Source organism: Volvox carteri (genome assembly GCF_000143455.1).
Source record: "Volvox carteri f. nagariensis unplaced genomic scaffold VOLCAscaffold_87, whole genome shotgun sequence".
In the NCBI taxonomy this organism is placed as follows: domain Eukaryota; kingdom Viridiplantae; phylum Chlorophyta; class Chlorophyceae; order Chlamydomonadales; family Volvocaceae; genus Volvox; species Volvox carteri.
This window is the reverse complement of record NW_003307630.1, coordinates 203048-217351: the sequence shown is the minus strand read 5'-3', so window position 1 is coordinate 217351 and position 14304 is coordinate 203048. Positions and strand designations below refer to the sequence as shown.

At 55.2% G+C, this 14304-nt stretch overlaps 3 protein-coding genes across 3 annotated transcripts in view; all 3 read right to left on the bottom strand.

Annotated features, from left to right (window-relative positions):
- Window positions 1-614: 614 nt before the first annotated feature.
- VOLCADRAFT_99418 (uncharacterized protein) lies at window positions 615-1439 on the bottom strand (the record flags this gene model as incomplete). The annotated part of the gene is made up of 2 exons (XM_002958146.1): window positions 615-719; window positions 1161-1439. The coding sequence occupies 2 exons, from the start codon at window positions 1437-1439 to the stop codon at window positions 615-617; spliced, it is 384 nt and encodes a 127-aa protein (XP_002958192.1).
- Window positions 1440-3817: 2378 nt separating this feature from the next.
- Window positions 3818-6734, bottom strand: VOLCADRAFT_84379 (uncharacterized protein; the record flags this gene model as incomplete). Its single annotated transcript, XM_002958145.1, has 7 exons — window positions 3818-4334; window positions 4567-4835; window positions 5325-5425; window positions 5790-5882; window positions 6158-6240; window positions 6402-6464; window positions 6531-6734. 7 exons carry the CDS (start codon window positions 6730-6732, stop codon window positions 4099-4101), a joined length of 1047 nt encoding a protein of 348 aa, XP_002958191.1. The 3' UTR covers window positions 3818-4098.
- A 3699-nt stretch (window positions 6735-10433) lies between these two features.
- Window positions 10434-14304, bottom strand: part of VOLCADRAFT_99416 (uncharacterized protein) — a gene marked incomplete at both ends in the record, with an annotated part of 7861 nt that continues 3990 nt past the window's right edge. The window contains 4 exons of the mRNA XM_002958144.1: window positions 10434-10928; window positions 12564-12632; window positions 13213-13374; window positions 13953-14183. Coding sequence (XP_002958190.1) covers window positions 10434-10928; window positions 12564-12632; window positions 13213-13374; window positions 13953-14183 — 957 coding nt within the window. The remainder of the gene's footprint in view (window positions 10929-12563; window positions 12633-13212; window positions 13375-13952; window positions 14184-14304) is intronic.

Here is a 14304-nt window from a genome sequence, read left to right as displayed (position 1 = left end):
GTACGGGACCCAAATCAGAACCGTACGGCACTACAAAGTACCACGGAAAGTACAATAGGACGCCGCCGCTTCCCCCCTAGCATGATATCCTCATCTTGAAACTTCCCATCCGATTGCGAATGACGCGGGAGTCGTTAATCATCACGATCATCAAAAAACTGTAATTTTAGGCGTAGGCCTGTGGAGTACTACTCCTCCACGACGGCCTGACGGACCGGTTTCAACTGCCGCGGCACGGCAAGCTGCCGTACATCTTGTATAATGCCCGAATCCCAGGTAAGCTGGCCTCGTCATTAAACCTCAGAGGCAAATGTCGTACAAGTCGTATGCGCGAGCTTCACTTCCACTTTCACTTTCTTCTCCCCTCCTATATATTCGCGCGAGCCTCTACTTTTTTCTCCGCTCTCGTTCCGAAAGCGCCCGTGTCTTCATTTTCCCCATTTGTCCCCCTCCATCCATACATACATACACACATACTGTGTTTCGGCTTCGGCCCCCGGCTCTCGCAGCCCACAGTGTAATCTAAGTCATACATGCATACATACATACATGCATTCATTTATTCATACATACATACATACATTCATACATACATATACACACACAATTCGCCCTCACGTGTTCCCGTCAAGGACCTCATCCTCCAACGTTACCTTCATTTGGCTGGTCGGTTGCCCGAAGTCGGATCCCAGCGCTATGACCGGCCGGGAAAATACGGCCTGTGGTGGGGCCGGCAAACGCACTAAGCTTCATGGCCTTTGCGTGATTTGGGTTTTTTGGGTTTTGAATTTGGCGATTTGGGTCTGAAGCATATGGAACATTTAAGTCATGGGCGTGAGTGAGGAGAATGTGCGCGACAGCTCAAATTCAAATTTCGTTCCTTGCTACCCAGAAAGAAATACACGTGCAGCTATTAAGGGCTACGAGATTGATGGCATACGGAGATAGCGAACCGCGGTTAGATGGACTCTTAATCTTGCTAACGACGAGTCAGGGGAAGTCCCTAGGGCCGATGCCTTGGAAGGAGAAGCTCGGAGGTCCGATAAGCAAAACGGAGTAACGTGAGAATACACTCATCCTTCTGTAGCTCGAGTCGATGCCAGGCATGCTGCCATGTTCCCCATGCTACACACGAGACCCTTCGAAACGACTGCACATACCGTAAGGGCTTGACGACCAGATACAAACGTCGAAGCTGTGCTATCAGAAAGTTCCGACGGCGTTGTCACGATCAGGGTCAGCGGCAGCTGCTTTTGCAGGAACACACGGGACCCCTTCTCGGGGCTGCCACGCACGGCTGCCGCTGGAATGATGAAGAGCGCCAAAGCCGAAATGGTAAGCAGCAGTAAGGTCTTACTGCTGAAGCGTTCCATTCCTAACACATAAACTATGACTGCCTTGCTGGGCGACTGAAATCTCAGGCAACAACTTGCCGACATACAATAGACTTCTGTCCCAGCTGAACTAGCTAACTTAAGCGCAGGAACATATGCTAGTTGTTGGTCGTTTCAGAGCACCTTCAAACCAAAAGGAACCGGTCCATAATGTCTTCCAGCACTTGACATTGCGTCCAGAACTGTGTTACAAGAGTAAAATGTAGAGTTAAATCAGCATTGGAAGCTGTAGGCGCCGGCCGCAGAATTTCTTTTGGGAAGCGACTGTCAGACAGGCGGATCCTCCTAGAGAACGTATCTAGACGACTGCCGCTCGTTTCCTTAAAGGTGTAAAATATCGGTACATACAATGAAGCACGCTAGCCAAAAACACGCCCCAAAAGCACCTGATCTCACGCATTCTGTCCTGTGCGAAGCTTCCCATGTCGTACCTGCGGGGACGAACCTGAGATAACCGCACATTACCTAATCTGCACACTTTGGTAAAGCATAGAAATAAAACAGGAAAACAAATTCAATAATCCCCAGCTTTAAAAACATCCATCCTGGGTGCACTTGCACATGCACATCTCGAGTGGCATCCATGCCATAACATAAGCAACGAAAACGTCATTTCTGCATGGCTTCATTTACGCAGGTATACAGGCACGTCGAGCCCCAGTGCGGGTGTGGTTTAACGGGATCTCACGGCATGGCCAGGTTTGGGACTGGCACGGAGGTTTATGATATTTATAATATTTCACGTGATAATTCGTTCGGTCGGTCAAATTCCTTTAAAACATAACCGAGAAGGAATGCCTGCCGTCACGTTAGAGGTGTACGACAGCAAGGGAAGTTTCCAAACCATGTCAGACTTGGCTAGTGTGGCAGCAGGGCAGGGCAACCGAGCAGCCAGTTTCCAAAGAACCATGTTGGCACTGATAATTTTACAATCTCGTTGCAGTTTTCCAAAATGGACTTGCTGATGATTGTCCATTTTGGAAAACTGCAACGCAGGTCTGTCTGCAACGCAGGTCCCGGACATTTTCATGAATCTACGAATGAAGAACAAGGTGCATGAGTGGCGTGACACATAAACTGTTTTTGCTGGCAGCTGTACTACAGACATGCGCGCTATGCTCCATAATGCGTGGCCATCCATCCAACTGACCCGCTTGTGTGTCCCCCCTTCCTGGCCCCCTCCCTTTCCCCACGATATGATGTGCATGTCGTACCGCTCAGCGACGCTTGGGCCCACGTGGGGCGGGCTGCCCCCCTAGGACGCACGAGGGACACGCAGCTGGGCATGGGCACGAGCTTGACAATGCCGGAAGCAAGTTGGGGATTGGAAAAGAATATATTTACGGCGGAATGTTGTTCGTGGGTGTGTGTGGGGGGGTTAATTTGGCTTGGGAAGGGCTTGGGGCGATCGTACGGGTGTGCGAGCAGCCAGCATTCATGGTTGGCAGGCGGCTGGCGGCGGCAGCAACAGCAGCGCAGCACAAACTTTAGGAAAGGTATACTATAGCGTGCAGCGAATCCACAGGTCAGAGCTGCCGGCCGCCTGCCAAGCTAGAGATAATGCTCTGCTATGGTGGTCTGTGCTCACGTCCGCATGCGTGTGTCATATTTGTACTGCATTGGTGTTTCCGGTTCGCAACTCGTAACCAACTTCCTGCCCCCTTGCTTCCCCTGGGTGCGCCTCACTTGGCCCTGGCTTGATGAGGTGTGTTGCCGTCGGGACGCGGCGGCCATCAGAGGACATAGGACATACCTCGCGTAAGTGTACGGCGTTTCGGTGTCCTGTCCATTTCTGGGTCCTCAATCAGATGCTTGATGTACTGCGCACGTCTGCTCTACTGTGTCGTACCGTCGATAGTCGCATAGTTGCACGGCTTTACGCGGTACTTGACAAAAACACACACACGCGGCCTTCCTGTTTGCTTCTCGCCATTTGCCCGCATGAACCTGGGTGGCTGCAACGTAAGGCGACACCGCGGCGGTCCTCGTGCTGCTGCTACAGCTGCTACAGCTGCTGCTGCTGTTCTATCGGAGGTGAGTGCCCTTGAGAGCTGAGAGCATTGCCGGCATGTGTGTACGGTAAACATCCTGCAAACGGGAATCCTCCGCGGCGGTGGTGGCAGTTCTGGTCTTCTGGCACTGGTGATGGCGGATGATTTGCTTGCTGGGCATGGATAGGGTAGGGTGGTATATTTTTGACCCTGCCCCTGGGGGCTATTGCCATTGTGGGTTCGAGCCCCACAAGGATCAAGCATTGATGTTTCACTGCTCTAGCTAGCTTTTGTGAATTGTCAATGCAAGCGCTATCATGCGTCCGTGGCGCTCGTGACGGAGAGGTCTGTGATCCGTGGTGGATCTGATCCACCTGGTGCACCGGGATTCCCACCCTAACCCCCTGTACAAGAGCGCGGAGGTCGACCGAACACATGAAAGCACTTTACAGAAGAGGACCTTTGCACAAATGCTCACAAATGCTCACACATGTGGTAGTACCGCCAGCCGCCAACATGGTCACTTGACGCACTAGACACACAACCCGGCACCACCTTTTGCGGCTCCTAGCGATCTCGCCAGTAGAGGGCCCACCAGCAGCACCGGTCAAGACGATAGAGGGTTATTGTTGCACAGCCACCGGCACCAAACCATGATGGGTGGTTAGTGAATCAAGAATAATTCGAATTCAAATCCAAATTCAAATTTGAATTCATTGGGATTCAGATACTTCCGGATTGGGATATAGATACTTCCGGATTACGTTGTCGGCAAACCACTGTAACGTGAACTGCATATGCGCGCCAGGGGCTTCCTCGAGCACCAGCTGTCCGCGCTCGTCCAAAGACCGTAGCCCAATCCAATCCTCCTTGTACAGCGGTTGGTCGTACAATGGTACGAGCCTCTGACCGTCGAAGAACGAGAACCAAGCACTGTCCCGAGGAACCACTGAGGCCGCGCGGGGTGGGTGGGGGGGGTGGGGGGAAGTGGGGGAGGGGGGGGAAGAGGGGGAGGGGGGTTTGGGGTTGAGGGTTGAGGGTTGAGTGGGGGAGAGAGGACAGTGGGGGAGGGGGGACATTTTAACATACAAGATGTACATATCTACTGGCCGGTATATATTTACCGGCTCCATGCAAAATCCAGCGGTACATACTGTACAACATGATGAGCGAAATCGTACCGGTGTCATCGTCAGAAAAGCGGTATAGCACCAGGCGTTCCAACGATGCAAGGTTGTTGCCGTACAGTGGGTTTCGTCCCTCTGGTCCTCGTTCGTTGTTGATATCCGGCAAGAAGGGGTTCGCGACGAGATACTCAGAAAGCCGCAGCGGGTCCTTAAAGTACTGCGCCTGTACGACATGATCACGAATGTACGGCAGGTATGCGCCTTCGCCCAGCATCTTCTGCATCAGGTAGCAAGCGCCGTGGCTAGAATTGAGCGGCAGTGTCCTGCCGCCCACCGGTCAACAACCAACATCAACGACCAACGGTAGTCCGTACATACCCGGGGCCGCCACGGTCGGGAGCGGGGGAGGGGGAGGGGGGGAAGGGGAAGGGAAGGAGAGGGCGGACATGGCGTCACATGACTGGGGGGGAGAGGTAATATAAAACACACGTAGACACGGTGAAGAGCGTTGATGAGCCGGTGATTAAGTAAGCAGCCAGTGTGGGGGCAGCCAGCGAAAAACTCTTCACAGCTCCCTCGCCTTGTCTTGGCCTGCCCATGGTGGCATTTGTACCACTCAACTACTTTATGTATGCGAAATACTTCCTACCCAAGGCTTAATCAACCTTTCAGCATGCATTCATGCATACATACATACATATACATACATACATGCAACACGCGACCACGCTCTAATTCCCTTTCAAGGCTCTTCTTCTTTCGATGTCCCATTTCCCTTTTCCCCCTCAACCAACAAACACATACAGACATACCTGCATCCCGGCACGTTCATCACCCCTTGGTGCTGCGCTCCCATTGTCACCAACGTCCTCATGAGGGGGCCCCCCGTGTGCTGACACCGCTCAGCAACAGCCTGAGTGCGTGTGTGCGTGTGTGTATATGTGTATATGTGTGTATGCGGTGGAAGGGAGGAGGGAGGCGGGGGGAGTGGGGGTTGGCCGGGCGGGGTTTAAGGGGAAGCTGAGTTAGGGGGACAGTGGGGGCATGAGCGGGACAGAGGGAGGGAGGGGCAGGTAATGCAACCACCAACCACCAACCACTCCGCCTCTAACCCACGCAGCCATCCCGACATATATCATATCAATCATATCCAGCAGCCAAGCAGGCAGCCACCCGCTCTAACCGAACTACCAACCAACTAACTACCACGCAACTAACCCTCAACTACCAACCCCCAACGACCAACTCATCGACCCAGGGAGTCACAACTGACTCACCCGAAGGAACTGGCCGCCCTGTGAGAAGCCCACCGCGTTATATCCGCCTTTGAGCTGAGTGAGGTTTCGGAGCTGTGCACAAACTAATGCCACCTGCACCGCACACACATGTCAGAATATGTGTTGTCACGTCACACACGCCATGCGCGTCACTTGCAAAGGCACAGCTCACTGCGTTGTAGGAGCCGGTGGATCAGACAGCTGGATGGTGCATGGATAGAGTAGGGGGGAAAAGGTGGAGACAGAGCTTGCTACATCGCAACACGGTCACGGAGATGGCCTCTCCAGGAGGGAAAGGGGTGCGCAAAATTCCCCCATACCGCCGGACTGCCAACAGCGCCAACGTAGGAAACGGAACAGGATCAGACCTGGTCGTTGACGTCTCCCCAAAAGCCGCTGAGGACATCGCTGAACTCCGTGCTTCCGGTGTTGACGCTGTGCACGAAGACACCTGCGCGCAAAACGTGCATCTGCCGTTCTTATTTTGAATTTCCATTTATATTTTCAGGTGATGAATACGTAAAGGTTCATCATCTTATGGCAAGTTGCCTTGCAGGATACAACGTTTCGTGCAAGTGTCGTGAGCCAACAGCACGTTTTCAGTGGCCCCACCGAGTTTGGCTTCAATCAGCTTGGCCACTGCTCCGATACTAAACGGTGAACAGCACGAATCTCCTGAAAATCAGGTGCCGGCAATAAGGTGTCGGTCGCGAAATTGGTACTTGCTGCGCTCCATCTTACCCATGCCATGCCACAACACAACCGGCAGGCTTCCGGATACATAATTCAAGGGTTGCAGCAGCTCAGGAGTCATCCCGTCATCTAGGTCAAGCTTCAGCTGTCCAGGACCGAGCGTCCGGATAGCAGCAGTGCATGCGAAACCGAATAGAAAGAGTATGAATGTCTCTCTGCAAAACATTTTTTCGGCTTGGTGGTATATCATCAGGACAAAGCACATGTGGACAAAAATTGTAAAGTCTACAATTGCAAGGTTGGCAAAGGCTTGGACGGTTAGTGGCAACTGTCGCCGATCCAGACAAATTCCAACTGCCTGTAATATTTGACCTTGAGACCCCAACATAAATCGGTGTATGTTCAACATCGGGTGCAGAATCGGCTGTATTGTTGTCCAGAGAAAGCCGCATATAGGCGAGCTGCAAGCGCATTCCACCCTGGCCACACCGCGAGCAAAACTAACAAAGAGCCCCTCCCCTTCGACCGACCTCTTCTGTTCTTTTACGCTTTATCACTTCTTCCAGAGCGATCTTTCATGAAGGATAAGGTAACCTAGCCGTCATAACAATCTTGCCCTGACCTTTTGGATTGTGGGAGTGGGTTGAGCGCCTCTTTCATCGATTAATCGTGTATCATACCTGAAAGTGCAAGCGGCGTATTATTTCCTGCATAACCTTTTGCAGTGCATTAAAAGATGTCTAGCGCCAGCCTACCCCCATACCAGCCTACAGCGCGCCGAGAACGGGTTGTTGGTGCGATTGCGTGCCTTCGGTCCAGGTGCAGAATTGAAAAAGATTTTTCATACGCAGCAGTAAAAACATGAAGGGTATTTTACGGACACGCTCATCGGGATGTTTTACGGCTTTTAGTTCTTTTTTTAGAGTTTTAGGGTTTTAGAGACCACGACATATGGTTTGGTTTTCTAGCATCTTCTCACTCACTCTATGCGTGTGTCTGTGTGTGTGTCCGTGCGTACGTATGTTTAATATATTATATATTTGGATCAGTAAAGGCCGGGGCCCCCTCGGCTCCGATTACTGCTTTCACATCTCACTGCTGGTATATTCTATACAAGCGTCGGTCATCCTCCAACACATGTTTAATTTGAATTAGAAGAAAAAGTACAGCACTAGCTGCAGATAGCGCACAAAAGAAAAGAAACCCTAAGAAAGGAAAAGGGGGGGACCGTGGCACACGAACACGAAAGCCCGGCGCCCCCTGTTCCGCAGAGCCCCGCTGTGCTGCTGGTCAAGGGATGGCATTTGGGACAAAGCGGTGGTAAGGGGAACAAGGCCGCATTAAGAACAAGTTCAGGCACCGGCGCGCGGAGCACTTGTACTCGAAACCATAACTCACCCCCCAACCGCATATCCCCCATACGTACCCTTAGGCAGGCGGCTGGCAGAGGTTAAGGCCTGACTTCTGCTCCCGAAGTGTCCGGGTTCAGATCCGCCTGCTGACCACTCGGGTGTTTGGGTGGTGGTGAAATGGGAGGAGGCCCCCCATCTTGTGAACGGTGAAGGACGTGATTACATCAACTTGCGAGCTGACCAGGAACTAAGTTGTGGCGCCGTTAATCCGCTAGATTTGGTTGGATGCTGGTGGTGAGTTGCTGAACCCAGCAAATACATTCTGAAGTCGGATGGGGTGAATGGATTAGGGTGCCCCTCTAGCAGGGGAGAGCAGGGAACTGCCTTGGGAAAGGGGGTCGCTGGTGAAGCTATACCACCCTGTAACGACATACCCTTACTACAGTGCGAAGGAGGGCGGCCAAGGCAAGGTGGGGGGAGCGTGGGGGGACGCAACGACTCGAGGATATGCATCCAGCCAGCCAGCCATCCATTCATACACCCTATGCCAGGCAGGCAGGCAGGCAGTTTTCCGCACTGCGTTCCAAACAATCCCCTTCCCCTCCCGGTGGTAATGTTGTTACAGAACAGGCGATGGTGGTGGTGGTGATGTGGTGCGCCGTCACAGCCCCGGGGGGGGAGGGGTTAGGAGGGCGGCCAAGGCAAGGTGGGGGAAGCGTGGGGGGACGCAACGACTCGAGGATATGCATCCATCCATCCATCCATTCATCCATTCATACACCCTATGCCAGGCAGGCAGTTTTGCGCACTGCGTTCCAAACAATTTCGGTGGTAATGTTGTTACAGAACAGGCGACGGTTGTGGTGGTGATGGCGGTGGTGATGTGGTGGTGATGTGGTGGTGATATGGTGCGCGGAGGTGGAGAGAGGGCGGCCCGGCGACTGAATGAAGCGCGACCGCAACAACACAGCGGCTGGCACACACACACCAGCAAGTGTATCTGTATGTATGTGCGCCTGCCTGTACCTAGTTGCTGTCGGGCCCTGACTTCCCTGCCACTGATACACACACACACACATACATACACGCACACCCCACATCCACACCCCACGCACCCATACACATATATTATTCTCTATCTTAACTAAGCAAAGTCAGTCCAGGCAAACACTACATAACAATATTACCAACGACACTAAACCATATTTTAATGTTACACAGACAAACATGCGGCCTTTCTGGACAAAAAACAAAAACTCTTAAAAATACCCAAATTGGACTGTTGTTTTCGTCAACTCTCTCCAATACTCGCAAAGACGCAAGGCCATCGAGGCGACCTCCCGCCGGCGGGGGGATACGTTCTCTAGCTCCCAACCGAAGATGCCTGCCAACCTAAAATCCAACCTTTTGCATTCGTACAACTAACTAACCAACGAACAATCTCTTGCTGCCGCGCACTCAAGTCAGCTTTTGTACAGGAGGATTCCAATATTCGTATACAACACTACCAACAGAAAGCACACCAAACTACGACAGTACGGCAGCACGGCGACATGTACGACATGCAGCACATTACCAACAACACCGTCTGCAGGACCACCACAACCGCCGCCACACACGCACCCACATACCCGCCCACCAACCCCCCACACCCACACAAATGCTCACCAACACGCCAACTTCGCAATCAGTCACCATTCACGGTCACCTTTCCTCCCCCCACTTCACACACACACACATATATTTTGGGCTCCCGAATACTATATTGCGTTTAGTCGGGAGCCCGGGAGCCCTATATATACATCCGCATTATGCCGTAACGCCTCCCTCCTCCCCCACACACTCCCCCCCCTTCCCCATGTTCCCCATTTTCTCCCCGGCCCTTGCAATTTCCGGCTGCCGTACCTTCTAGAAACCTCCGGAAAGTGGACCCTTCCTGACACGTCACTCTGAGGCTCTTTCTCTGAGGCCCCAACCCCCCCCCCTCTCAACCAACCCCTCCTCCCCAAAACCACGAGTCGTTGAGGGGGAAGGTGGGTGATGTGTATTTGTGAAGAGGAGAAACCGGGCCGTGTCTCTACTTCCACTCGCACACGGCCGCCGCCTGTGGTGCGGTGCGCCCCCTCGCCACCTCGCAAGAGCTGTGATGATCAGGGTGCAATCGTGGAAGGAAGTATGCCCTAGGTGAAGCACATCCAGGCCCCGCCCTACCCCCATCCTAAAACCCTATACTTGTATGAAGCTGTTGAAACTGCTACCGGTCCTCCTGGTCACCGGTAGCAGTTCCAACAGCTTCATACAAGTATAGCTTTCAGGATTTCCCCCCCGGCTCCGTTCACTCGTTCGTGGTTTTGGTTCTGGTTCACCCCATCCCCCCACCCTCCAACCCCCACTGAGGTACGTTGGGGCCCTAGCAGCCCACCCTAAGCTCCAGCACCAGCCTTAAACCACCGACCTCAGAGTCCCCACAAACCACAAATCACCCCCCGCCTCCCCCCTCGCCAACCGCCTGTGCTTCGTCGTATTCTCCCCCCCCCTCAAGATTTCGGCCCCCACACGAATCATCCTCTCATTCCCTCCCCCCCCCCGCCGCGCATGATCACAGCGTGGACGGGTACTGGGGAGTAACTCCCCCCGCCGCCGCTGCACCAGGCCAACGAAGAACCCCCGGGGGGCCCCCCGCCGCCGCCGCCGCCGCCCTCACACGAGCAGCATTAGCCCCAGCTGCACCTCCCGCCGCTGCCTCCGTCGCTGCCTCCAGCTCGCCAGCGCCCACAGGGCCCCCTTGCCGCTGCTGCTGCTGTTCCCCTGCTACTGCTACTGCCCCTTCCGCCGCCACCGCCACCGCCGCCCCTTCCGCTCCCGACACCACTCCACGTGGGAGAGCAGGAGCAGCGGCTCCCAAGGGAACAGACCGGCCGGGTACGGCAATCGGGACGGCGGCAGCGACTGCCGACGACCCGCCGCCGCCGTCACGACCTTCCAAGTGGTCGGCAAGTGGCCGTGAGGGCCCCGGCGCCTCCACGTCGCCCGCCGGGGCCAGAGCCGCCGCCGCTGCAATGGCGTTGGCAGTAGCGCCGGACATGAGCGGCTCCTGCGGGTGGCGGTTAGCGGTTAGCAGGGCGTGTGTGTATGTGTGTATGTGTGATGCGGTATATATATAGCGGGTTTTGGGGTTTGGGTGGAGATAAGAAGACCCCCTAGCCGGGGGGACCCCTCGGGGGTGAAGGAGGGAGGGGGGGTGCGTGTGTGCGTGTGTGTATGGGGGGGGGGAGAGGGGGAAAGACGAACCACGAACGAGTGAAGCTGCTGCCGAGGAAAGTGTGTAGGAGAGATGTGGCTTGGGGGACTGTGCAACCTACAGCCTCCAGATCTGGTACGACCGTTGGCGTTTTTGTTGGAAAATGACCGACACCGACACACACACACACACACACACACACACACACACACACACACATACATACACATACACATACAGACCGGTGCAATGTGACCTCTAGAGGAGGTCCAGCACAGGAGTAATGTAGGGGGTAGTACGTGGGGTACGTACATTCCAAAGTCCCCAGATCGTCCCCCCCCCCGCCAACCTCCATCCATCCATCCGTCCTACCTGCAGCTCCGGTGCCAACCCCCCCACGGCCGCCGCCGGGCGAGCACGCGAAAGCCGCTGCTGCTGCTGCTGCCGCCTACCCGGACTGCGTTGCGAACGCTGTTGCCGCTGCTGCTGCTGTCGGCGGCCAGTGTTGCCGTTAGCGCTGTTGTTGTTCCCTGCTGCTGCTGCTGTAGCTCGTGGCCGTTGCTGGTTGGGATAAACCCTGGGTGAGGGGGTGGAGGGGCCGGGGGAAATGAGGGGGGGGCGGGGGTGAGGGGGGAAATACACGCAAGAAGCTAAGAAGCAACGATAAGAAAGGCGGAAGGGGGTCGCGGAAAATGGGGAGTATGATGCTGGCGACGCTGGCGATGATCATGGTGATGATGCAAAAGGGACAATAACTGAGAGCCAATACGTCCAAAAGCGCAAAACACACCTACTGATGGTTGTGAGGGGAAAGGAGGTTAACCTGCCCAGTCAGGTAAGGTCACGTAACACGTCAGTAGTCACATATCCGGGCCCACTATCCCCCCTCCCCTTCAACAACCCTAAACAAGCCCCTGACCCAACACATGACCCTCCCCCACCCCCAACCCAAATAATAATCTGCCCCACGAGAGCCCTCATGCGCAACTCTGTGGTGCGCATTGAAGCGCAGCGGGATTCCCCCCCATCGGGTTTACACACTTACACCTACATACACACCTACATACACACGCCACACCCCTACACCTACACACACACACGCCAAACCACCCAAACCCCCCCTAGCCACTCACGAGTCCAGCCACCAGCCACCCCCTTCAGCCACCAGCACACCTCTTCACGGAAACACACTACCCCCAAACCACCATCCGACACTACCCCTCCATCACTCACGCGCTCCGGCACGCTCTCCAAGTCCAGCTCCCCCCCTCTCCCTTCTCCCCCCCAAATCCCCACTTCCAAAACCCCTCACCACCCCATCCCCTACCCCCCCCTCTCCCTCCCTTTTCCCCAAACCCCTCTTCCCCCCTCTCTCCCCCCTCTCCCTTTCTCGCATATGATGTTCTCCCCCCCACCACACACACACACACCTGGGGCGCCTCAGAAGGTCCACAAGGCCCTGAAAGAGCAGCTGCCAACCATTCGTACCACCGGTGACCCCACCACGACCGCCGCCACCGCCGCCGCCGGCAGCCCGCAGCGCTGGTGATGAGGGTGCTGGCGGCGGCGAAAGCCGTTGAGAGGCGTCGTGTTTGCACACGGGGCAGCACCGGCGACTGCCCAACCACTGATCCACACACCCCATGTGGAACCGGTGCGCGCAAGGCAGTACACGAACCTGAATATAAAATACATTTACATGTAGGGAGAGGGATATGTCGTACAATGTCGTACAACATCGTACAATGTACGGCAAATAGAGCCAAAGCGATGCAGTGGAATTGAGGACGGAAAAAAGTGGTTAAGGGAGTGTATTCCACTCACACACCACCAGGAGGTGGTCCCCTCCCCCTCCCCCTCCTCCCGTACAGGTTGTCACCCCTCGTCGGGGACAGTTTCGGAGCCACTTGGGTCACTTAGCGGCAGCAGTTCACTTCTCTCACTTTTTCACATGCATATGTTTCCCCCCTCCCTTAAACAGTCCTTCCTCCCGTTTTCCTCCGCCTCTCCCACCCCACCATACACACATACATACATACATACATACATACATACATACATACATACATACATACATACATACATCTATACATACATACATACATATATACATACATACATACACATACACACGCACCTTGTCCCCCTCCACGTAGCTCTCCAGGCAAATGGCGCACACGCGCTTCGTCTCCCCCGCGTGGGCGCCGGGGGGGCGAGGTGTGTGGGCGGCAGTAGCAGCAGCACCCGCACCCGGGGCCGCTGTAGCCCAACAACCGCTCTCACTGCTACTGCGGGAGACCTGCAGTCGTACAGACACACACGTACATGAGAAGGCAGATAAGGGTTTCATGACATGCACAGCACATACATACAAGTTTAAACATGCACATATGCAGAGAGAGACACAAGGACCAACGGAGGCAGGGGAATGGACATACATACATACACACATATATAGACAGACAGACAGACAAAAGGACAAACCTGTAGGGCGGCGCATGTCGATTCGTGCAAGTAAAGCGCAGGGCAATACACCGACCACGGCAACGAAGGAAAGAGGCCGACATTAGACAAGTGTGTGCCGTGTTGACTGTGCAGACCAAACCAAGCACATACCGACTCCCATCCCCGGTTGGAGCTCCGAGCCCCCCCCCCCACACACATACATACACACATTTCCCACTCCGAAACCGATCATCCTCCATCCCTTATCCTAAAACCGATCTCCCTTTACCGCGGGCGCTCCGAAACCATCCTCAAACGACCCTGCCACTACCCCGCGCCGATGAAAACACATTCTCGTCCCACCCACCTGCCGCCACTCCCCCCTACCCCCCAACACTCCCTCCCCCCCAACACATACACCCACCCACTCACCACATCGTGATATTCCTCCTCCTCCTCCTCTGCCTCCTCCTCCTCTTCCCATCCCTCCCCCCCCGGCAACCCCAGGCCGCCGTACCGCCGGCCCCCGCAGCCCGCCTCCACGTCACCCTCCCCCTCCCCCTCCTCGAAGGCCAGCAGCGGCCGCATCTCCTCCTCCTCCCCCTCCCCCTCGAGCCCCCACACCGCGGCCCCCATGGCGGCTGTAGCCCGGAAGAGGGAGCCCTGCTGGGAGGAGGTGGCGGAGGAACAACACACGCCGCCGCCGCCGCCGGCTGTAGCACCTCCAACTCCAGCCCCGCCACCAGCCCCCCCTCCTCGGGCCGCAGGAGCAGCAACTGCTGCT